A 23,971-nucleotide genomic window follows, 5' to 3' on the forward strand; every position below is an offset into this window, starting at 1 on the left:
GGAGGCGTGGAGATGGGGGGAGGCATTCGCGGGAGGTGAATGAGATGGGTGGGACGTTGTGGAAGGAAGGGTGAGAAAGTTGAGGGGAAACGGCATTAACTCTGTGGAATGGCAGCCATACATAAGGCGTATGCAGCTCAGTGTGAGGTCACAGGTGAAGCCTTGGCCTGCAGCAACAAGATGTGGTCTTGTTAGCAGCTTTTGAAGCTAACCTGCCTACTGGTGACCTGCGTTCCAGTGGGAAAAAATGGCCCTGATGATACAGATTTTTCTGATACAATTTTATTGTTTTGTTTTACAATTGGTCTTTTTAGTTCCTCCAAATCTCCTACAACATAGTTTTAGATATAGCATTAATTTACACAGAAGTTTGATATCAAGTGATTCAGCAACAAAGTCACCAATGGACTTGTTTTGGGTTATATTATATATTTTTTCCGTTTTGTTTCTTGGTTTGTAAGATTTCCATCCACCCATCTTCACAACCCACTGAAGTCGTTTTGAGGTCATGGGTTGCTGGAGCCTATCCCAGCTACTGTTGGCCAAAGACAGGTACACCCTTCACAAATAGTACATGAAAAACCACGGTAGAAGTATGGCTAAATCATGTAAAGAACACATAAATCAACGTAAAAGTCCAAATTCTTTTCCCCTTAAATACATAATTTGAACTTGACTTGTATACGCGATATAAAGGTTATATATTGGTGGTACATGCGTGAGATGCCACAAGTTTGCATATGCATCTAGCGAAATTCACGCACAATTGCGTTAGATTTATGTAATAATTGCGAATAAACTACATAAAATACGCATTAACTGCGTAATTCTCAAAACACCAAAAATGTATACAGCTCAAAACCGAATTCACGTAAAGAATTGTCAGGTGAAGCCCTTGATGGACATCTGCGCTTATGAATTGCGTCAATCAATGCATGTATCACGAAAAACCGAAAATGCATTGATGGAAAATACATGTAGCTGCAGTGTGACACGGCCTTGGGGAAAATTTAGAATCATCAATTAACCCCTCTGAAACCAATATTTGGACTGTTGAGTTCCTCCAGGAAACCCAAACATGCACAAGCAGAACTTGCAAACTCCAAGGGTCCCACTGGGATTTGAACCAGGGCCTTATCCCTATAAGCCAAGAGTGCAAACCACTACACCTCTACACGTACAGCCCTGTTATGTGAGATCTGACAACAAAAATGTGTTTGCTGTGCTGCAGGATTTTTTTTTAGTTAGATCCAAATTTTTCCAACATGTCTGTCTTCCACCAAGTACTGTTCAAGTATTGTTATGTTGTAACTACATTGTAACTGTAACCGGCGCGTATCTGTCTGGCTGCAATCCAGCTCGTAATGCGCGTCCGTTGACCCAATCGATCTGCGTTGTGTTCTTATTTGTGTTGCTGGAAAAATGAGGAGAGTCTGGACCCAAGCATCTGCTGGTTGCTGCCCGTTTATTGATCACCACAGCGGGATCTGTACATCAAACAAAACAGATAACTTGGTGACATGTAGTTCCCTGGTTTAACACCTGGGGTCGCAGTATCCTCCTCTTAGCCGTCTCAGCGTGAACTGAGAGAAAGAGGGTGGCGCACAAAACTAGAAAGTTCTCTTAAAGTGATAGTACAGATATTTGCATTCATGTCTCAAAAATATATATACATCCTGATTATGAACAATATGAACATTTATTAAAATATATATATAAAAATGATCAGGATTTGGTGAAATTAAAAATAAATAAGAATATAAATTAAACCGTCAGTCTACCCTTGTTACATAACCCTTGTGCTATCCTATGCACTCAAACACTGTCTAGTGGGTCATCTAGACCCACTAGTGCTCTGAACCTTTTTTCTTCAATAATTTGTGATCTTCACATGGATTACATGAAATCTTTCCACCTTTATCATGGTAGGGATAACACGTCAAAGTAAGGATCGGGTCATCTAAGATAGGACAAGGGTTAGGGGAAATGGGAAGTCGCTGATTTCACAAACTAAAAAATCCAGCATTTTATGACAACTATTTATAAATCTTCTGTGCTTTGACGAGAAAACCATTGATGGTTTATTGAATTTTTTTTTTTAAATTTTCTTCTTTTGCAAAATGTATTCCGACACAATGCATTGTGGTCTTTATCAGCCAATCTAGTGAGCTTCGTGGCACACTGGTTATGCACAGAGAATTCTGGGAAATTTCTAGGGCACTCGATTTTCGAATTGTAGATTGGGACAGCACTAAAAAAAAAAAAAAAAAACGGCGAACCCACTATATAGTGCACTTTGTAGTGAAGGAATTCTGGCCTAGCCTTCATCTTAGCATGCTAGCATTTAGCTGAAAGTTGCTGAGCTCATGGAGCTGCTGTCTCCCATTTTTATTTTTTTTTTACTTTTTAAAATACTTTTTAGTTTTTTGTTTTTTTTTAACAAACTTTCCAGAGCCAGTTTAAAAAATATTTTTAAAAATGTTAACATAAAGTTAGCCAAAAAGGTAACTAAGTGTTGACATAATTTCAGTCTGGGAAAGAATTCAAAACAAAATGAGGAATTTTAAACATAAGTCCAGAAAAACCTGAAATATGCTCTCGAGTGCATGAACATTGTTGTGGCACACAGGCATGGTGGAAAACCAAACATCAATGTGGTTCATCTCCATCGAGTGTTTACATCAACCACACGCTTTACAGTCATTACGGCAAACTCTGCTACCCTGCCTGAAGGAGGACGTGCCTCTGTCTTTTTTAAGCTGCGGTGACCTCTTTGGGTTTAAAACCACAGCTGAGCAGAATGAAACTGCGGTTGGGTAAGAAGGCAGCTGCCCCGGTTTCCTCCCTGCTTCCACTTCATTCCGTTCGGTTGTGTACCGGAATGCTGCAAAAACAAGAACAGACTCTAAGATACGCACAAACTCCCCCTTTGTTCTAGATGTTTGGTAAAACGCAAACAAACAAAAAAAAGTCACATTTGAGGCCTTATTAGTCATTTTATTTTCATTTTTTTACAAAGAATTGCACAAAAAATAAGAAACTGTTACAATATTACACAATTGGACACAAAAAAGAAAAAGTGAAATAGAGAAAAAAAAAAGTACTTGAAAATCTCAGGATTTTCTTACAAAGTAGTTCCACCTTTAGTGGATCTCACTTATGACACACGCTAGCGACACAAAGCTCCCGCCAAGGCTTCACAGTTCCTGAAGGTGCCGACCACACGGAGATGGTATCGTGTGATTCTTTAAAGACCCACTCCGATGAAAACTGTTTTTAACTTTATTTTTGGGCGTTTTTCAAAAGATGGAGGACATATATTTTTTTGAAAAATTAGCTTAAAACTGAGTTTTTCTTTTATTGATTTCCTGATTCAGGAGCAGAGGGGGAAAAAAAAAATGCAGTTTGAAAAGGATCGATTTGTGACAGATTATTCCCTGGGCGGGCCGCTCCACTTGTAGATCCACGTGTTTTCCTCGTCCAAGCTGGTAATGTTGGGTTGGGGTTGTGAACAGAGAGCTCTCGGCAACAGGGGGAGGTGCTCTGTGCTATCGGTCCCGCCCATAACTCAGAGGTGAATTTCTTATGAACTCCCGCCTGCCCCTCTGCAGAGACTACGTCAATGATTTTGTCTAAAAGCGGCATTATCGAGATTAAAAGACCACTGGGAACTGTTTGAAAAATAGATGAAAAGATGATCGGAGTGGGACTTTAATCCTTTATTTCTTCTGGCGCTCCATTAAAGCGGCTGCACTGATGCTCCACAGACATCATGGCGGTTCCCTCTCATTGTCCGGAAAACTTTTTTGGTTTTTGCATCACAAAAAACTTTTTTCTTCTTTCTTGGAGTTTGCTGATCTGTGGGGAATTCAAGTACAAAAATATACACAAAATAACTTGTGACTTCCACTGTACATGTTCTCGGATAAGTGCTCTGTATCATTTGGGGCAGAACTTTCCCTTTAAAAAAATTATACATATATATATGTATATATTTATCCCTACAGGATGAAAATGAGAGCAGAAACATTCAGTAGGAAGGAAGGTCAAACATGAAAACTTGTCTCTTAACAAGCTCACCGTGGACCACAGGAGATAAAAAAAACCCCAGTGAGGAGGTTCTCCTCTTAGAAGAACTTCAATAAATAAAACAGAACAGAACAGCTCAAAGGTGTGTGTGTGTGGTAAGGATTCACTCTTATAAACCAGAGTGTTCACTTTTGGAGGTTTCTGAGGAGATTCTATAGTCAATCAGCGATCGAACCCCAAAAATGTCCCTCCTGATCCGTCAGATTGTCGACAGTTTTTCTGGAATGTTCTGCTCCCACGGAGCTCCATTCTCCTAACTTCACGTTCCGGGAGGTTCTTGTTTGCTGGTTTCAAGTCTGTCCTTGTCGCTCCAACGTTCCTGATCTCAAACTCTGTGCCTCTGCGACCGCAGCTTGATGCGCTTCGGCCTCCTTCTCCTCCGCCTCGTCGTCGTCCTCCTCCTCTGGGTGAGCGTCAGCGGCGCGGTTCTTCTTGAAGCTCTCCTCCTGAGCCTTCAGCACCGTGCACAGCTCCATCTCGTGGATCTCCACGTCGAAGGGGGCGTCGGGCGGCATCGCCGGGGGACACTTGCAGCCGGCGCAGCCCTGAAACCAGAAGGACACGTTGGTGAGGGGGGGGTCCCGCTGCACGCCGCGGTCGCACGCGCAGCCCTCAGGAGTCGGGCTTACCGAAATGTTGATGGCTCGGGGGAGGCGGCCCGTCCTGACCCAAGGGTGGACCTGACTCAGCTCCTTCTTCTGCTCATCCGTGAAGCGGGGCTGGTGTTTCTGCAGGTTCCTCAGGGCTTCGCGATCCTCCCGCAGCACCGTCTCCATGTCCCTGAAGTCACAACCACGGTTTTCTACAAGTTTCTACAAACGTTTGAAATATTTTTGAAGGTTTTGTTTTATCCTACCTGACGGGCAGCTGGTACGTCATCATGACCTTGTCGTCCGTGTTGGCCATCAGCAGCCAGATGGGATCCTGCAGCACACACTTGATGAACTGCTCTTCGCCGCCATCTCCTCCGGCGCTGCTGCTGCCGCCGCCCCCTGGTGGCTGCTTGCGGGAGTGGTCGTTCTCGGAGGAGTCGATGCTACCAAAGTATTTGCTGGTGTGGCTGCCCTGGCTGCTGCCTGAAGCAACAAGCAGAGGAAAGCGCTGTGAGGATCTTTCTGGAGCCTGAATCGCTCACAGACGGACATTCCTGGAATACAGAAATCTAGACATTTCTGTGAGGAATCAACTAAAAAAAAAACAATCTGACCCTCAAATATTTATATATATATATATACATTTTTATGGTTTTCTCTTAATAAAAACAATCTTCTGAGTAAACCGACAACTTTAAAAAACTATCTTACTGTTTGGATGATTAAATAAGATAATAGAAAACAAACTATAATAAAAAAAAAAAATAAATCGGTCATTGTTCTAAGCCACTTACTGGTGCCGCTGGTGCCAGACAAGCTGCAGCCGTTGGAGCCGGAACCAGAACCTGAAGATCTGGTGCCAGAGGACCCTGATCCGGAGGCAGCAGAGCCGGTGCCGGAGCGGGAGTCTTCCTGCAGCAGCAGGTCTAGAAGGTCGCTGGAGGTGGACATGGCGTCCTGGTTGGACTCGTTGGCCTCCCCCTGAAGGGACAGAGTTAAATCTCCGGTCATGACGGAGCTCACGGGTCACAGAATGTCTTCAGGACGCGATGGACTCACGTTCTCCTTGGAAGCATCTGTGGAGCTCCTCGGGTTGGCCGAGTTCTGCCCCCCGGCTGGAACGCTGCCCTGCGCAGAGGGCGTGGCTTGCTGGGAGGCAGCCAGCGCCGTGGCAACCTCGAGCCGGTTGATTGGCGACTCCTCCAGCTGCAGGAGGTTGAGGGGGGAGGAGCAACGGGAATGGAAGAGGGGGGAGTCTGCGCCTTCCCGGTCGGCGGGCGTGCAGGACTCGGCCGTGCTGCTTTGGGAGGGGGGGTAGTTGCCCTGGGTGGGCATGGGGTTGAAAACGGTGGAGACGGGGGCTGGAGGGGGGCTGAAATAAGTGTAGTTGGGGTTGTAAAACTGTCCTGGGGGGAAACCGGGTTGAGATATGGGCGCCCCCATTTGGGGGAACATGTAATTGGGCACGACAAGCGCCATCATTGGAGGGACGGTCGGGGTGGGGGGGAAACGAGACAGATCCTGGAGCGGCGGGTAGATGGGGTAGAAGGGGAACATTCCTGGGGCAAAGGCGGCGGGGGGCATGCTGGCCTGGGAGCCCGCAGAGGGCCAGGAGGAGGAGTTTGCAGCCGCCCCCATAGGCATGGAGAGCGGCATGGGGGCGGCGCCGGCTCTGCTGTCCTGGCGGTTTCCCCTCACACCCAGAGGGGCGTGCTGCTCCGACGACTCCTGGTGCTTCAGCCTCTTTGCGCCCCGCCCCCGCCGGTGGGCACTGGCGCCCCCTGCAGCGGGGTAGTCCCGAGAGCAGCGCACGCCTGGGTAAGCAGAGGAGAACCGTCAGTACAAACACTCGGACAGAGGGGGGCGTAAAGGTGGGGCTGGTGGGGACCCCTTTACCTCGCGGCGGAGCAGCGGGGACGTGACAGCGCGCCGCCAAAGACGCCGTCTGGTCGAAGACCCGCAGCTTACTCAGGTCCTTAAAGCGGTCCAGGAAGGCCTGCTCCTCCTGCTGGGTGTGGGCTGACAGCACCTCTTTGGTCAGCCCCAAGCGGCCGCCGCCGCCGCCGCCTCTCCAGCTCTCCCTCTCTGGCTGTCCAGTCTGGGGAAGGGAGGCCGGGACAGAGGGGGTCACGGCGGCGTTGGCAGGGGGGATGGAACCGACTGTGGAGGTGGATGCTGTGACAGCGGAAGGAGTCAGTACACGAGCGGTGGGAGGAGGAGGAGGAGGAGGAGGAGGAGCCAGAACTACAGGAGCCTCTTCCATGACTATATCTGCGACAGAAGAGGAAGAAAAAGATTCACTTTTACCTCAAACAAGAACATTTATGAAAGAAAAATCCAACTTTAGAACTCTAGACATTTCAAATAGCAACAACTGACCGTTTCTAGATCTATAAATGACATTTAATCTGCTGAAAAACATTTTTAAATTGGCAAAGAATCATAAAAAAGGAGGAGAAATCCTCGTTTGGGTGACGGATCTGTGATAATCTGCCAACTGAACTCAGAAATCTTTTCCATGATTTCGCTGGAAGCTTTTATTTGTGATTTCATCTCGGCGTGACCCAGTTTCTGGAACCAGATCTGGAGATTTTTTTTACTTTTTATTACTGCTGCTGATGAACAAATGTTAAAAAAAAAACATTTTCTGGCATCTTTTCTTATTTCAAACAAGAAATCAACAAAAAAAAGAAAATTTGACATTTGTTCTGACATGGGCACCGTCTGTTCCTGGAAGAACTGTGACTGGAGGTGGGAAAAATAATGCAGCAATATGTTATTGCCCTTTGTGTCGTACCAAAACTGAAAGTCTCCCACTGGATTTTTTTTTCTTTGCTCCTTTTCTCTGGTGAGATCAGCAAATTCAACAGTAAAGTTAAAAACAAATAATCTAAAACCTGAAGGGATTTGTAGAAATTTGTTAGAAATAAACCTTGTTAGACAATTTTGTTTTACATTTTTTACAACCTAACATGCTTTCTAAGTGTAAAAAAAAAATCAAATAAAAAAATCAAAGAGACTTTGAATGGTTTTGTAAAACAATGCAACATATAACCAGCAGAGGGCGCTGTGGGCCTAAAGCTTTCCATATAGTTAGGATACTCTTTTTGTACTAGCCGCTCTCAGCAAACTTTTTGGTCTTTAAAAAACGGATCTTTAGCTCCATAGTTGCCATTTTTCGACTACAGTAGCTCTTCCACCGTTTATGCGATCAACGTGAATCGGCCTAAAATATCAGCCTTGTGCCGTTATGCAACACACTTTTAGCGCTGTATGCCGCCATGAAGCCGCTTTTCTCCACTTGAGAATCTGCTGGAATGACGTTAAATGCGTGAACGGCTGAAAAATCACGGTGGTGGAAAGAACAAAGCAGCTTTGGTGTTAAAAGGGGCATCACCTTTAGAGTTTTTGCTTCAACTTCCTTTAGTGGACCTATCACAATAAAAGCCCTTAAGCAGAATGATTTGGCTTTTTTTTTTATCCCCACCCCGAGGTTGGGAGTCAAACAAAACTTTTGAAACTTTTTAGGATGACGTTGTGTGAAACCCCAGCAAAGGGCTTTAGCTACGACAGCAGCAGGACTTACCGACCAAACCGGAGCAACGTGGGTAAAAACCCACATCCATAACATTCTGAGGCGACAAGTACAAACACTCTCTGGACTTCAGAAGCAATGAAAAGGCTTTCAGAGACAACAACTTGGAGGATGCTGGCGATCTCCTAGGTTAGGAGAACCTGCGAAGGGTGTGATGTGTTGACGGTGCCCACCTGACTCGGGAGGTTTCTTGTCTCCTACATGGACGATGGTGCTGCTGAAGCTACACTGAGACGTAACTGAGGCTACACTCTCTGCCTTGGCCGCCATGGTCAGAGGAGGCAGAGTAGGTGGTTCACCTACAAGGTTAACTGAACCACCTGCAAGTGAAGAGTTCAGATGCACAGACAGATGAACAACCACATTTGTTAGTAATCCAGGAATATCTGCACCAGACACGTTAAGGTGACATTATTGTTGGACTGCCTGCTGGTTGGACGTTCGTCCTCTACTTCTGGCTTAAAAACAAAAAAACCTGTTTGGCAACTTGACCCTTTTAAAGCCGGACCAGTCGCCAACGACAAAACAGTAAACAGTAGACAGTAGATAAACAGTCGACCGTTTTTCGCAATTAACGTAATTCCATTGGAATTTGTTGAAATGAATGAATTGCATTGACGGTCAACTGTTTACATTTTGAGGTAAACAGTAGACCGTATACATGACTAGCGTAGTTTCGTTGGAGTTGTTTTCAAATTAATTAATTGCGTAAACAGTTGATCCTTTACACAATTAACGTAACTCCGTTCGAATTGGTTAGCATTGTTAATTAGGATAACGGTCCACCATTTACGCGTATTCGTAAACAGTGGAGCATTGAAGTGAATGACGCAACTTTTTTGGAATCGGCTTAAATTGATTGCGCAAATGTCGACAGTTAACATTTATGCGTAAACAGTTGACCGTTGACGAAATTAAGGTAATGTTAATTTTGCGAACGGTCGAAGGGTTACGAAAGTTCAAAGAACGTCATAAATGCAGCTACATCTCTGGTGTCAAAGGGCTACAGAGCGTTAGCCTCAAAGTGGACGTACCTTTGTTGCTGCAGCCGGCGTCCGGCTGTTTGTCGTCGTCGGACGTGGAGGAGGCGGTGCAAGAGGAGGAGCCGCACTTCCTTTTGACCGTGTTCGGAATGTTACAGCTCTCCAGGTATCTGATTGGACGATACAGGAGAGAATGGTTGGAAGGAGGAAGAGGGAAAGCTATCCAGGTGAGGGTGTAGCCCCGCCCACATACCTGACTATGCTGTCCAGGCAGTTGATCTGCTGGTAGGAGTACCCGGTGGTGGCATCCTTCTGCACTAGCTGTGCAGGGACCAGAGCTTTGGACGGTTGTGTCACGTCTGCTATCAGATCTCTGATTGGGTCGCTGTTGGCGGCCTTTGTTGCACCTGAATCACCAGAGAAGAGGAAGTTTGCTTTTGAGTTTGCGCTTTCATGAATTTCTCCAAAGGCGAACGCTTTAAACTCACCTGTGCTGGCGTGTTTTCGGGGAGGGGGGCGGTTCCGGGACTCGATGAAGACCTGCTGCCCGTTAGTCTTGACCATGTGGACGTCTTTGCAGATCTGCTGGAAGGTCATCTGGAAAAGCATATTAGAAAGAGTCAGGACGCTGCAGAGGACTCGACGCCGAGCGGCCACTCCGCCTCAGACTCACGGGTTTATATGAGGCGGCCGCAGCTTCTTCCATGGCGGGGCCGTTGCTGTCGCTGGACGACGTTGCGGAGGCACTGTGGTGGTGCTGCTGGGAACGGCGGGAACCCCGAGAGCCGCTGGAGCCCAGCGAGCTGTAACCCTGGGAGCTGCTGCTGTGCACCGGCTGCACCAGGACACGGTGGATCTGCTCGCTGAGCTGGACGATGTCCGGCGTGGTGACCTGGGTCTCGTAGCCCGGCTGTGGCGTGAACACGTCTTCGTTCAGAGGACTCCTGCAGGTCGGAGCAGAAACAACCTTCAGGGTTATACTCATACACCTGCTGACCACCGGTTTGTCCAACGAACCAAAAGACGGTCTTACGTTCGGACTTTGTGGCGTCCGATGACGAAAGCCACCTTTCTGCTCCAGGGATTCACGAAGGACGACCAGCTGGTGTCGATGGTCAGATACTCGCCGTTGCGGGCGCACATCCGTAAAGGTGAATAGTCAAACGGCTGCCCTGCGAACTGAAAGACTAAAGACAGACCACAGTGCAGCGTTCAGACACAGTACTTCAGGGTTTTCTGGAGATGGGCGCGGGTCCAGACACATCTCACCGTTTAACACCGGAACTTTAGCGCCTGTGTCGACATTCTTTCCACTACAGCAACTTTTCTGCCGTTTACGGACGTAAACGGACAAACTCCCGGAAGCTTCTGAAGTGGAGAAAAGCAGCTGTGGACCGATATGCAACAGCAGAGAAGTGCTGCATATCTGATATGAAAAACCGCTTTTCTCCACGTCAGGGCAAACGGTCCAAAGATTACGGTATTTAGATGTCGCCGGCAACACCTCCGGAGTTAAAACTTGGTTCCGTCGTGTTTTTTGTGAGCCGGTCACATGGCTACAGCCAGAAGGGGCTAATAAAGCGACTCACTCTTTTCGTGGATGGCGACCATGGTGGGTCGATCCTCCGGGTGGATGTAGAGCAGGATTGGGGTCCCCACCAGGTCTTGGGGCAGGTAACCCAACAGCGGCACAGCTCTGAAAAATCAGATAAGTAATCGCTTAAATGACATGGAGTTTTGTCTCATTAGAATAATCTGGAATAATCTGAGTTTAACAAGTTTTTGACATTTTTCCGGTGAAAGAACACGGATGTTCAGCGATCTTTAAAAACAAGACAAACAAACACATTTGGCTGAACAGGTTGCCTCATGCCGTTTGCCAGTTCCAAACTCTCCGGATAGATTGCAACACAGCCGTAACCGTGGCAACAGAGTCAGGGTAACTGACCTCTCGTCAACTTCCTGGAAGAGGCAGCTGGGAGTGTGGCTGGTGGTGAAGATCCTTTTGTCCGGGGGGATCCGGGGGGCTGATGGGAAACGAGGCAGACATGAGCAATAGCACAGCATCCATACATGAGAGACATTCTGTTTGCACCTATTTTTTGTGTGTGTGTACTTTATTCATATTCAGAGAAACCTGCTGTTCTAGATGAACCCAGAGAGATGCAATCTGTCCAATCTCACTCCCTCTGTCGGGCACGGTTGCCACGGTAACAAGCTAATATTGTTTACCCTTTACTCGATGATTTAAATATATTAATAAATGGAAAAGTATGACCTCCTTCTGTGTTTAGGGGCACTCTGGGCCTGAGCAGCTTTTTTCTGTCATTTCTAAATTTACCCTTGAATCATTGCATCTGCCGGTGAACGCCATCGTATCCTAGCAACAAGAACTTACTCACTGTCTCTTACAACTTGCAAAACTGTTTTGGATTAAACCGACTGTTCAATCAGATATAAAAAGGGGAGAAGTGGGTTGCCCTTCTTACAAAATCTTTGTGTTAAAACTTCAGTCTGTCTAAAAGGGGGCGGGGTTTAGAGGTATTGGTTGTAGTGCCTCCTTGGGTCAAAACATCAAAGGAAAGTTTTCCAATACCTTCGTATCCTGAGTGGACTCTCTCTGCGATGAGCAGGCAGCAGGGCTGCGGCTCTGCGGCGTCCGAATCTCGGAGGGTGAGCTGGTAGGGCGTCAGGCGGAAGGAGTAGTAGCGCATTTCCCCGCCCTGTACGCGGTCGGCGCTGATCCGACAGAACATGGACTTCTCCTGAGTGCAGTCGGCGGGAGGGGAGGCTGCGGGGGGAGCGCAGACAAGTCAGTGGACGATACAGAGGGGGGAGTAGAGACGCCGCAATGCCCTCCCGACACTCACCCGAGCCGATGCAGGAAGCCCAGGGGGGCAGGCGGCAGGGCGCCGTGCTGCTGTAGAAGGTGCTGACGTCTTGGGGAGCCAGGAGCTCGGAAAAAATAGTCCCCTGCAGACACTCGGGCTTGCAGCGCAGCAGGGACGAGCCCTGCGGCGACACGTACACGACTCTCCCCGACAGGAAGGACACGGCCATGGTGAAGGTGTCCTGCAACAGGAGACGCGGGGGACGTCAGCGCCGGACGTAAAGCTGCGTTTAGGGGTGCGGCCTGCACACTCACCGTGTTTTTCAGGGTGTACTCTGAGGTGATGTTGTCGAGCTCTTCAACCGTGAAGGCAGACAAGTCCAGGCTGCAGCCATGACACTCCTCCACACTCCACTGGTGGTAGTACTCCTTATTGGCTGCAGATAAGCATGTCAGCAGATGCACGAACACCATTGGGTGAATTTTAAAAGAATAAAAAAAAAAAAAAGGGGGGGGGGGGGTACCTCGGACTTGTCGGACGCACTGGAGAGCGTATTTGAGCGCGCTCAGAGTGCTGGAGTGACCTTTGCCCTTGCGCTCGGCCGGCAGCCGGAGCTTCAGCTCCTTGATGGCCTTCATGAGCTCCTTCTGCGTCTGGAGCCTCGCCGACTGGTCGCTGCTGCAGCCGGAGGTGGAGGGGGGGTCGTGCTCAGAGCTGGTGGACAGCAGGCTGTAGGCCAGGGAGCCCCCGGGGGGGGACAGGCTCTGAGAGTTGGAGCTGAAAGGAGGAAGGACCAAACATTCTTTCAGGAGGTTGTTGCAGACAAATACCAAAGGTAAATCAGATCAGACTGGCGCTTCCTGGAAACATCTGACTATGTGCTGCAGAAGGCAGTTTCAGTTGCAGGAGATAAAGTGTTTTGATCCGAAACATCGCATTGATGCTACGCCAGCAGATTATACGATTCGCTTTGACTCAACTTCCGACTCCACAAAAGAACCCTGAGGTTTCTGCCATTCACGTTGCTTCTGGAAGTGGTTGAGCACAAACCCGTGAATCTGTTGTGGTGCGTCAATGAAAACGGTGTTTTTAATAGGCTTTTTTTTTCACAATGGAAAAAATGTATTCAGAAAAATGAAGCGGAACAGTGGTACCTAAAGCAGGCGGGAACTTCTTAAAGTTTCAAAAAGATATTTTGTGTGAGTTGACAGGAAACGGGAGGGTCATAGGTCAAGCTCCTACCTCTTGTTGCTCTCCAGCATCAAGCCGGAGTCCTTCCCGTTTGAGGAGCTGTGGGAGCTCCGTGAGGACTGGTGTCCGCAGGAGCGCGGGTGGCTCTCCCTCTCGCCGGAGTCGTTCCCGCTGGACATCCCCTCCATCTCGTCCGAGCTCGGTCCCCGCTGGTCTCCGGACCTGGACCCTCCTTCCATGGACGACACCCCGTCGTCTGCGTGTCCCCGCTCCTGTGGGGAGCCATGGGGGCCCGGCTGGTCGGCCTTCTGCCGGCTCAGGCCCTGGGGGTCTCCGTCCTGGTCTTTGAGGTGGGCACCCGACACTCTCCCCTGAGTGCTGCTGCTGGGCGTTGATGTGCAGCCATCATAACTCATACTAGTGTAGGACGAGGCTGGCGCAGCGGAACTAGATTGGCTTCTGTTCAAGTGGGACTACTATGTGAACACAAGTAAACCATAGTTGAAGCCGATTTGGGAAAATTGAAGGAAAATTAAGCAAAAAGTTGTTTTTCTTCTTGGAAAACAAAAAAAAACCTCCTTACAGGTTTTACTAAAAGAGCAAAACAAAGAAGGCAAACAGAGAATCCAGAATCCTGGACGATCCGGATCAAAAAGTGTCACTCGAGACAAATCTCTGGTTATGAAACAGCCTTGGCGTGCGCCTCAACAGATGGGACCAAGCGATGAAGAGGCAGAGTGAGAAAGGCAGCAAAACAACGTTTCTCGTGCTCCGATTCAGGGCCTCCAGAGAAGTGTTGCTCTGGGCGCCAAAGGCCACCTGAAATGAAGGAGAAAGGGAGAGAGCAGATTAGAAAAACACCTGCAGTCGCCTCCGCCGCTCAAGGACTTCAAGCCAAGAAAGGGGGAGTTGTGGGTTTCTCGCGCTGGCCTCAGTGGGAGGGGGGGACGCGGCCCTGAGATGTGCAGCGCAGCGCGGCGGCAGCTCTGGTCCTCTGCGCTGGTGATCTGAAAGTCGCCGCCTCATCTTTCAGCGCACAGGTGGGATTACAGAACACCCGAACTTGCACAGGTTGGTCGTCATAGCACAGTCCCATTTTTACCCCCGCAGACTAAATAAATGTGGACGCAACAGGAGGAGGGGGGCAAATCCGAATCACAGAGCGCTGATGCATCAGGCTTTACATGTCAAATTAACTCCATTTGTACATTTATAACCACAACCTACGCAAGTAAAAGTCTCCAGCTATTTATTGACCCGGCTGCAGTGATGGCGCTTAATCTCCTAAAGACCAACAGACGCAACCCAGAGACGACGCAGACTTCTGCTAAGTCGCAAATCCTGTCAACTTCATCCACCTGGCCACCCCAAAGGGCCCCCGCTGCCCGCCCTCTGACAGGTATGGTGGCTGAATCTGTCTCAGCTTCAAGCCCTGACGCAGCTCCCCCCCCCCAAAAGACAGATTCGGACTGGCCACCTGCGAAAGGCATGACGACCGCGGCTCATAAATAACTTCAGGAGCCGGTTTCCATGGAGCCAAGGGATCAACTGCAGGCTTTTGACTTCATTTCATGCAATCATGCAAAAAGGCCACCTGCAGCTGAAATGCTAATGAGCGTCGTGTTTGGTCAGATGGACGCTGCACCCTTGCACACATACAAAAAAAACCCTGATGGAAGGGGGCATGGCGTTCATGTGCACTTGCGTGGTTAATGACAGTGGGCGCAAAGCGAGGAGATGAGCTCAAAACCTCCAGACTTGACCACTCCGGTCAGGTTTTGATCCATTGTTAAAGTGTTGTCAATGATGTTTTTAGCCTAAATCACTCATTTTCTAAGACCTAGTTTCTGCAGAGCGGCAGTAGTTCCTCAGAAATTTGCCTTTGAGTTGTGGGCGGGACTGCAGCAGGGAGCTTGAGCGTATTTGCTGCGTCACAAATCTGATGTTTTTCAAACGGCATTTTGTCGTCTGCTCCTGACTCACAATGATTTGAATCGAGAAACATTCAGATTTTAAGCTCAACTTTCTGTACGTCCTCCATCATCAAAAAAATGCCCAACTAAACATGCCAAAACCCCGTTTTCCATCAGAGTGGGACCTTAAGGTTTCTCCATCACCACGGCCTTGAACCAGGAGAGGACAGCCGATACTCAAAAAAACCACCAGAAACAGCAAAACCACCCTGCGTGTTTCCCTCCCAAGCCCTCAGATTAGGGGAAAGCGTTCGCCGCCGGTTATGCAATTTGGTTTCTCTGTCAGCGTCAGAATGAATCACCATGAGGCTGCATGCAAAAAACGCTCCACACACCCCAACACGTCTTAATCTCTCGTCCAAATCCTCATGTGTCTGCGCTCCGTCAGCCAGAAAGGTCAAAGTGTTTTGTGTACCTTGTTTTTGCACAAACAAAAAGAGAAGTTGGACCCTGACCTGTATGGGGTTATTCTGGATTAGGATGGGAATTCTAGCTTTATTGGACCTACGGAGCACGGGCCAAAAACAGAACACCAGCAGGATGGCAGCCCACCAGCTCCAACAAGAAAACAACTGCTGATGGTTTCAGAAATGATCTGCACACAAAACCAAGAACTTTTTCTAAAAACAGCAACCTTTATAAAAATAAAAATAAAAAAAGCAACTGCAGCCTTACTGAAAATCTCATTTCAGTAACCAAGATAACCAGTGTCATCCACTTGATGACATCAAGGCGAATGATGACCAAAAACAAGAAAGAGTGGTTTGAAACGGAAACAAAAAAACAAACAGACTTTCTGAGAATCAGCTTCTGTGCTGCTGAAGGAAACATTCGTGGGTGGAGGGTGGGCGGCTGGATGGATGGTTCCACTTACAAGAATAAATAACACAGTTATTAGTATGCCATCTTTAAAAAGTTGAATCTTGAGATTCTGGATTGCTGGATAAAACGAGAGCTTCACAGAACTGATGGAGATCGAGCTTCAGCCTACTGTTTTCTATTTATAAAATAAAATAAAATAAAAAGAAGCCCCGTTTACTACATAGGAATAAGGTTCCGGATTAACGTGAATGTGGACCACAGTCAGCGAACAGGTATAGGACTCAAAGGCTGAAAGAACCCACCAATCACCTGCCGCAAAGCAAGCACGAGGCACGTCAAGGCGTGGAGCTCCGCGCCTAACAGGAGTTTCTGATAAAAAAACGGTCGGTTCCAAGCGGATTCGCCACGATCCCTTAGAGGTTGGCCCACAAGAAGAGGAGAAGAGGTATCGTCGAACTCCGTGCCGGTTCCGAAACGGCAAAGCACGAGCGACTGTAGTCTGATGCGCTTGCGCCGTAAATCTAAACCTGCTCTGTATTTTTTTCTATTTTTTTTCTGTGTATATCCTGCACGTGGACGCGACTGCGTTTCCCCGCTGAATGCTGATTGGTCAGCAGTCTGGACCAATGAGAGAGCGCAGCGCGCAGAGGCACGGCAGCAAAAGCCGCGCGGCTGCAGCGGTGGGCGGGGCTAAACCACACGTCTCCCAACTGCGGTCAAACTAAACCTCCAGTCACCCAATCCAACGTTTTACACAGGAAAAAAAAAAAAGCAGAAACTGACAGAAAAATCTAAACGACTCAACTAATAAAAACGTCCAACCTTTAAGGAAAAAAACCCACAGAAAAGATTCAAACCAGCAACTTTGTTCTTAATCCAGCAGCCAACTCGATTTAAACAGATCCCTAATTGTTAATTCCTAATATATCCCCCAAATATATTTTTCTTATTAGAAAAACAAACGAATATAGAACTAAAATTGAAAAGAGTTTGCTCTCCTGTCATCATTAGTCCCACATCAGTTCAATAACCTGCCTTTTATGCGTTGGTTCTATTCCCATCTTATCCAAAGAATGAGCTGCAGTGAATCAGAGGCTGACCCAAAATGAGCATCATCATAATCAAATGACTTATTTTTGTGATAAACAGGCTCTAAAATGTGGATTAAGGTCAGCTCGGTCCACGGTCATCTTTTCTGTCCGTTTTCATGCTTTTCTCGTAAATGATTGTAAATACGTTGAGCTTTTTGCCAGGCATCAAAATTTGGTTTGTAATTCCACTTATGTAAATCTATGTTACAATAACCCAGATACTACGGCAAAGGTAGGGAAAATAAAACAAAAGAGATTTTTTGGTGTCATTTTTGTATCTTCATGACATAAAAACATGTTAAATATATCTAACATCCCTCAGATTGCTAAAGGACAACACGCAGCTAATCTGATAGTTTCTGCTCATTCATTTGTTCTTTTAAGCGTTCCCAGTGCCCTTTTAAATATATTTATTGCCGCTTTTAGCCAAAATGTAAAAAAAAAACCTTGACGTTTTCTAGGATCTACAGATTTTGAAGCTATTGGAGCTATCCAGCCGTACAGTTAATATATGTCCTCTATCATCAGAAAACTGCCACAAGAACATGTGAAACACACCAAAAACACCCGTTTCAACGGAGTGGGTCTTTAAGTATAGTTGTCAAAACACGTCTTTATTTAGTTTCCAGGAACCCTGCCTTGTTTCGCCCTGTACTGTGGTCCTGTTTAAATAATAAACGTCTCAAGTTACTAAATTTAAACGCTTTATCTTAACTCTATTCTTTAGCAGCCAAAACGTGTTCATGAACTTTTTGAACCACAACAACGATGACATTGTACTCCAAACATTCTGCAACACATTAAGGTTGCAGTTCGATATAAACAATCAAAGATGTGCTTGGGGGGGGGGGGGGGGGGGGGGGTCAGCCTACAAACCTGATAAAAAAAGGAATTTTAGGTGTCAAAACTGTTGTCCAACAGATCTGCTGTAATCTTCACCATAGCAAGCGCCTTGAGTGAGAACGGCAATCTTAGCGGCCTCTGATAAATCTGTCATGTTCCCCCCCCCCCAGGGAACACAGAGGACAGAGCCGCACTCCAACTTTTCTCAGAGTCTGCCCCCCCACCTGCGTCCTGATTTTCTTTCTGCCGCTGCGGACGACGAGCTCTGAAACATGCTATTCCCGCTCAAAGGATCCAAGCAAATGTTGTGCAGTCAAAACATCTGAGGAAGAATGTTCACAAAGAAGTGCAAACACACAGCTTCGCAGCTCAAACGCTCAAAATTTTAAGGTCCTCGTCCTGCTCTCTAACCAGCCACTGTTGCAAAAAACACTGAAAGGTTGGGCGATTCTTGGCATAAACAGGGAGTCATCTGTGGACCCACCCACAGACATTTCAGCTAAACAGCAACACTCAAGCACCGTAATTTGCTCTCGTTCTCCTCTGCATCAGTTAATAGTCGTTTGATTTGCACCTTTCTGCAGGAGCGTGCCGAGTCGTATATATTTCAGAATAGATGTGGCAGAAAAAGCCTGGATTAAGATACACCAGATTGGCACCACTTTGACATTTTGCATCAAGCCTCTTCCAACTGTAGGGGTAATGAGAAGAAGCCCCTCCCTGCTTGTACAGTGTGAACATCTATACATGCATAAAGCCAGCAGAAGGCAGAATAGAAGCTGTGGATGCAGCTAGACTGTCTGCACCCCCCATTCAAGTCCAACACATGAAAGGTTGCATGAGATGCAGCTGACCTCGGTCATACAGTACATGACATAAATAAAACTTTAATCAAAGGAATTAAACCTCTTTAGGCCAAACAATGCAATTATGTTGTAATTAGCTCATTAGTGGCTGCTGGACCAAAATAATCATCTGTAAAGTTCTTATATAAGCTTGCTTAAGATTTTCCTGAAATTGCCATGTTTGATCAGGGAGCATTGAAAAAGGAAACTGAAGAATCATTTCAAACTTTTCATTGACCAATCAAATCAATTAAAAATATACTTGAAAGTCCCACTCCAATCATCTTTTGATGATATATATTTCTATATGACTTTGCAGTTTTTAGCCAGAAAAAAAACAGTCTCATTTTCCAGGACATAGTTTCTTGCAGAGCAGCAGTAGTTCTTCAGCAGAGTGAACCCACCCCCACTTCCCATCATCTACCTGTTTACATGCTCTCCCGCTAGCTTACAGCCCCTCATAGCCCCCTACTAACATCAGAGGTTCAGTGACTAATGTTGGAGCGATCCAATCATACAGGTTTCAGCCAGATGCCGGCTTGGACGAGGAAAAAAAACAAAGAAGACTTTCCTGGATCTAGACGTCTACAAGTGAATGTATCAGAATGGAGCGGAGCAGGGAGCTTGTGGCCCGTCCCGTATGTTTTCTACGTCACAAATACTTTATTTTCCAACGGCGTTGACAACAGTTTGAATTAAGAAATACTCAGAAATGCTATTTAACGCTAAATTTTCTTTATATATGTCCTCCATCATCAGAAGAACGCCACAGGAACGTTAAAAACAGGATTTAAAGAACTTCTCAAAAATATTTTAGGCATAAAAATGGTTTATTTTAACGCTAAAATTCCAAATTTCCGCACATTTTCATCAGCAAACACTTTTATTTTGAAATTATTTTTTTTTAATGGATCAGTATTAGAAATGTGCTTCAATGGAGTAAATGTGGTAAGTAAGGGATTTGAACATGAAGTAGTTAAAAAGGGAGTGATCAAAGAACGGTGTGTCATGGATGGAGGAGGGCTGAACAGTCTGGAAAGTGAAGCAGCAATGGATCCGCATAAATCAGTGTCAGAACATAGAAAACAAACAACAATAAAAAAACACAACACCAACAAAAACAGCAGCAGTGTTTGGTGTGGTTCTGAGAAGAAGGTGGATCTGCTTCATCAGACAGAAATACACCCAGAAACCAGGCTGGATGGATGCCACAGCACTCACGATGTCTAAATTTAAACGAACACACTAGCTTCTCCAACAAAAAATAGGCTTCATTCGCGTCGCTATGAGTTTTAAATTATGCTCGTTCAGGGGTTTGCAGACAATATCAACCTCTTTACTAGTTTTAATGGAGCAACGACACAGTTGGCCAGCGAGCAAGCAAGCTAAAAATTGTACTTATTTTCAAATATTATGACAAAAAACTCAACCGACTCACCTTAAATATGTTCAATATTCCACTAAAATGTAGTTAAAAGTCTCGAACAAATCCAGGATTTTTCCAGGCTTGTGTGAAGCTTCTTCGGACTGCTGCGTTTGCTCCCGTATGGTAGTTTACACGCAGTGCCACACGTGCTGCAACACATACTTGAGAGTGGGATTTTTGAGGCAGGTGCTGTGATTGGACGGACGGGGGCTGAGACCCCGCCCACGGACCGCCCCACTCTAATACAATTGGTGGGGAGGGGCGTGGTCGGCCGCACGGGGCTCGGCAGTCACGTTGCAGAGTGACTGGTCTTGAGTTCGCCGCAAAACAGACGGACACGAGAGGGCGGGGCCTGCTCCCCATGTAGGCTGGGCTCCATCACCGTAATTGCAGGAAAAGCACCGAAAGTCCTTTTTAGGGAAGGCTGCCGGTTTCCTTCCTCAAGTGGAAATGTAAAAACACAAATGTTAAAAGAAATGTTACACATTCAGACGGTAAAAACGTACCTTATGAAAAATTTACTTTTTTTCTTTGGCTATTACATTTATTTTTTCTCTTGTTCAATTTAAAAAAAGTGAAGTAGTTTAAACTGAAGAAAAAGCTTTAAGGTTAGGTTTAATTAAAAAACCATTATGCATTATTATCATAAAGATGAGTGCCAGCTAGTAATTTTTTATAATTTTAAGGTTTACTTTTCTCTTTATTTTTTAACTTTCCAATTAATAATAAATATATAAGAACCATAAAGTCTTCCATTTCTCAGTCATGTTCATGTTTTTGTTTTTGTTTTGCGCAACTATTAAGTTTTTACGGTTCCCGGTAGGCAGCTTCATGCTCTCCTCAACGTGCTGCCGGGCGCTGACGTCACATGCCCCACTTGCCCCCCCCTGGAAGCACGAGGCTGCTGTGTGGCTGCAGTAAACAGATTACAATGTGGGACACTAGTATGTTTATAAATGAACTGTAATTGCTGCACCCTATTTGATAAAATAAAATAAAATTTTAAAAAATCGCTGAAAAGAAATGGTTTATTAAAAATAAATTATTTGTTATTATTTTGAAGAATTAATATGGAGAAATTAGAAAAAATAAAATGTATTATGATGGATAAATGCTGAGTTTGACACTGGTTGAGGGACATATTTATAAATGAAAAATGAGTTTCAGTTTACTGAAAACTGAACATGGAACCTTTTTGAGGCTTAGTTCTTCCAGTCTGATGATCAGGAACACATTTACCTACTAACTTTCATTTTTGGAGAGGTTTGGGGTGAAATGAGTCAAATCAAATCAAACTTTATTCGTATAGCACTTTTCCTATAAAAACGTAACACAAAGTGCTTTGCATTAAGATAAAACAAAAGAAATAATATAAAAACGAGCACAAAAGAACCCCTCCCCAGACCTACACACAACCCCCCCCCCCACCCCTTTCCCACCTCCCACCCCCTAACTAATGTGAATAGACAATGGGAAACAAACTGTTGGTTGTTGGAAACACTAATATTTAGGATCTGTCTCTCTGTAAGTAACTGCATAGCGAGCCAAATGCAGCACCGCACACCAGCCCCACCATGGCTATGTGGCGATGCAGGTCCAGGTCCAGGTCCAGGTCCAGGTCCCATGTAGAGCTGCAGCGGCTAAACAGCAGCCGACCCAGAGGGAGAGGACTCCACTGAGGAAGCACTAGAAATAAAAATGAAAATAAAAAGGGGAATGAAACAGTTATCATACTGACAAAAGCAATAAACAATAAAAAATTGAAATAAGGAATATTACAGTAAATCATTTATAATCTAGTGTAAATTCATAAAAAAAGAAATAATGTATTAAAAAATACAAACTAAAATAATAAAAGTAGTAAAATTTTCAAAAAGCCAGATTAAAAAGATGGGTCTTGAGCATTTTCTTAAAAGTAACCATGCTCTGGGCGGCCCTCAGGTTCTCTGGCAGACTGTTCCATAAACAAGGGCTATAGTGCTGAAAAGATGCCTCTCCATAGGTTTTGGGTTTATCTTATTTTTTATTTATTCTTTTATTTAACCAGGAAAGTCCCATTGAAATTAAAAACCTCTTTTCCATGGGATTCCTGGCCAAGAGGCAGCACAGTTCAATGCAAAAAATATATAAAAACACACATCATTAAAACCACATACATCATAAAAAGCAGTTGCACATGATTGTTTCAGTCTCTGATGCTTTGAGCTTGTTCTTAAAAACATTTAAACATACCAGTTCAGTTAGTTTCCAGTCTTCCTGCAGCATATGCAAGCAAAGGAGCAGAGTGGACAAAGGCTTTTTCCCCCGGCTCTGTGCGGGCAAACGGAACAGAAAGCAACAACTGGTCTTTAGATCTTAAGGAGTAAGATTCCCGACTTGTCCTTGTGACGAAAGAACAAATGTAGGGAGGCAGTGATCCAAGCAAGGCCTTGTAAATAAAAGTGTACCAATGTCCCTGCCTCCTAGTGGCCAGAGAAGGCCATTGTACTGTTAAATACCAGTCACCATAATGATGCGTCAAGGCTCTACAGTTGGTAATGAACCTCAGGGAAGCATGATACGTGGTTTCAAACCTTTTTGAGACATGAAGATGAGGCATTCATATACAGAATATCACCATAATCCAGCACAGATAAAAAAAAAAGTTGCAGTAACAAGACGCTTTTTTACTTCAAAAGAAAAACAACTTGTTACGTAAGAAAAAGCCAAGTTTAAGTTCGAGTTTTTTTCACAAGTTTTTCTATGTGAGGTTTAAAGGTGAGGGAGTCATCAATCCAGACACCAAGGTACTTGTACTCATTAACCAACTCTATGACATTTCCATCCAAGGTGGACACCACTGGAATTGTTTCAGGGACCTTCTTTGAGTTTGAAAACATCATTAGTTTTGTCTTGTCAGCATTGAGAACCAATTTTAACTGAATAAGTGCTGTTCTGCAAGGTTTGAATGGCCTGAGCAGGAGATGATTCATAACAGTAAATAATTGTGTCATCAGCATAAAAATGTAGATTAGCATCCGAGACATTTTCACCCAACTCATTAATGTACAAAATAAATAGAAGGGGGCCCAGAACTGAGCCCTGTGGCACCCCCCTGTGGACAGTAACACATTTAGAACAGAGACCTTCATGTTTAAAGCATTGGGTCCTGTTATTTAGGTAATTTGAGAACCACGCAACTGCATGCTCTGACAATCCAAACAGCATAGTCAACGGTGTCAAAAGCTTTTGACAAATATATAAAAAGTGATCCACAGTACAGTTTTTTATCAAGTGCCACAATAATGTCATTTATCACCTTAATTATGTATGTAAAAACATACATTTGATATTGGCCTATAGTTAGTCGGCATGGATGGATCACGTCCTTTTAATAAAGGCAAAACAAAAGCTGATTTCCAAACTGATGGAATTTCTTTAGTTTTGATTGAAAGATTAAAAATAATTGTAAGCGGTTCTGCAATAAAATCTGCTGCCAGTTTAAAAAAGTAAGGCTCCAGTCTGGCCCAGGAGGTTTTCTGTGATCCAATCCCTTTAAAGCTTTATGCACTTCATGCACAGTAAACGTTACAAAGTTAAACGGGTCCCCAGAAAACAAAGGGGATAGAGTTTTTTGAGGACTTTCCTGCAGAATCAAAGAAGGAACCTGATGATAAAAAATTGCTCATTGAAGCAATTCAGGAGTTCAG

At 45.5% G+C, this 23,971-nt stretch overlaps 1 protein-coding gene across 3 annotated transcripts; it reads right to left on the reverse strand.

The window, feature by feature from the left end:
• Positions 1–2,976: 2,976 nt before the first annotated feature.
• Positions 2,977–20,429, reverse strand: per1 (period circadian clock 1). Of its 3 annotated transcripts, none has more exons than XM_011487497.3 (20): positions 20,295–20,429; positions 13,334–14,101; positions 12,615–12,868; positions 12,406–12,527; positions 12,131–12,332; positions 11,857–12,051; positions 11,209–11,287; positions 10,850–10,956; positions 10,294–10,447; positions 9,934–10,204; positions 9,749–9,857; positions 9,514–9,667; positions 9,312–9,430; positions 8,451–8,597; positions 6,579–6,953; positions 5,742–6,496; positions 5,477–5,663; positions 4,946–5,165; positions 4,719–4,869; positions 2,977–4,634 (listed from the first exon to the last, which is right to left on the reverse strand). In XM_011487497.3, the coding sequence occupies exons 2-20, from the start codon at positions 13,696–13,698 to the stop codon at positions 4,380–4,382; spliced, it is 4,221 nt and encodes a 1,406-aa protein (XP_011485799.1). In that variant the 5' UTR covers positions 13,699–14,101; positions 20,295–20,429; the 3' UTR covers positions 2,977–4,379. The 3 variants fall into 3 exon arrangements, with proteins under 3 accessions (XP_011485799.1, XP_011485800.1, NP_001129992.1); XM_011487498.3 differs by lacking the exon at positions 20,295–20,429 and adding an exon at positions 16,380–16,634; NM_001136520.1 differs by lacking the exon at positions 20,295–20,429 and having other exon boundaries at positions 4,380–4,634; positions 13,334–13,698.
• Between the last annotated feature and the right edge of the window lie 3,542 nt (positions 20,430–23,971).

This window comes from Oryzias latipes, chromosome 18 (assembly GCF_002234675.1).
Source record: "Oryzias latipes chromosome 18, ASM223467v1".
In the NCBI taxonomy this organism is placed as follows: Eukaryota; Metazoa; Chordata; class Actinopteri; order Beloniformes; family Adrianichthyidae; genus Oryzias; species Oryzias latipes.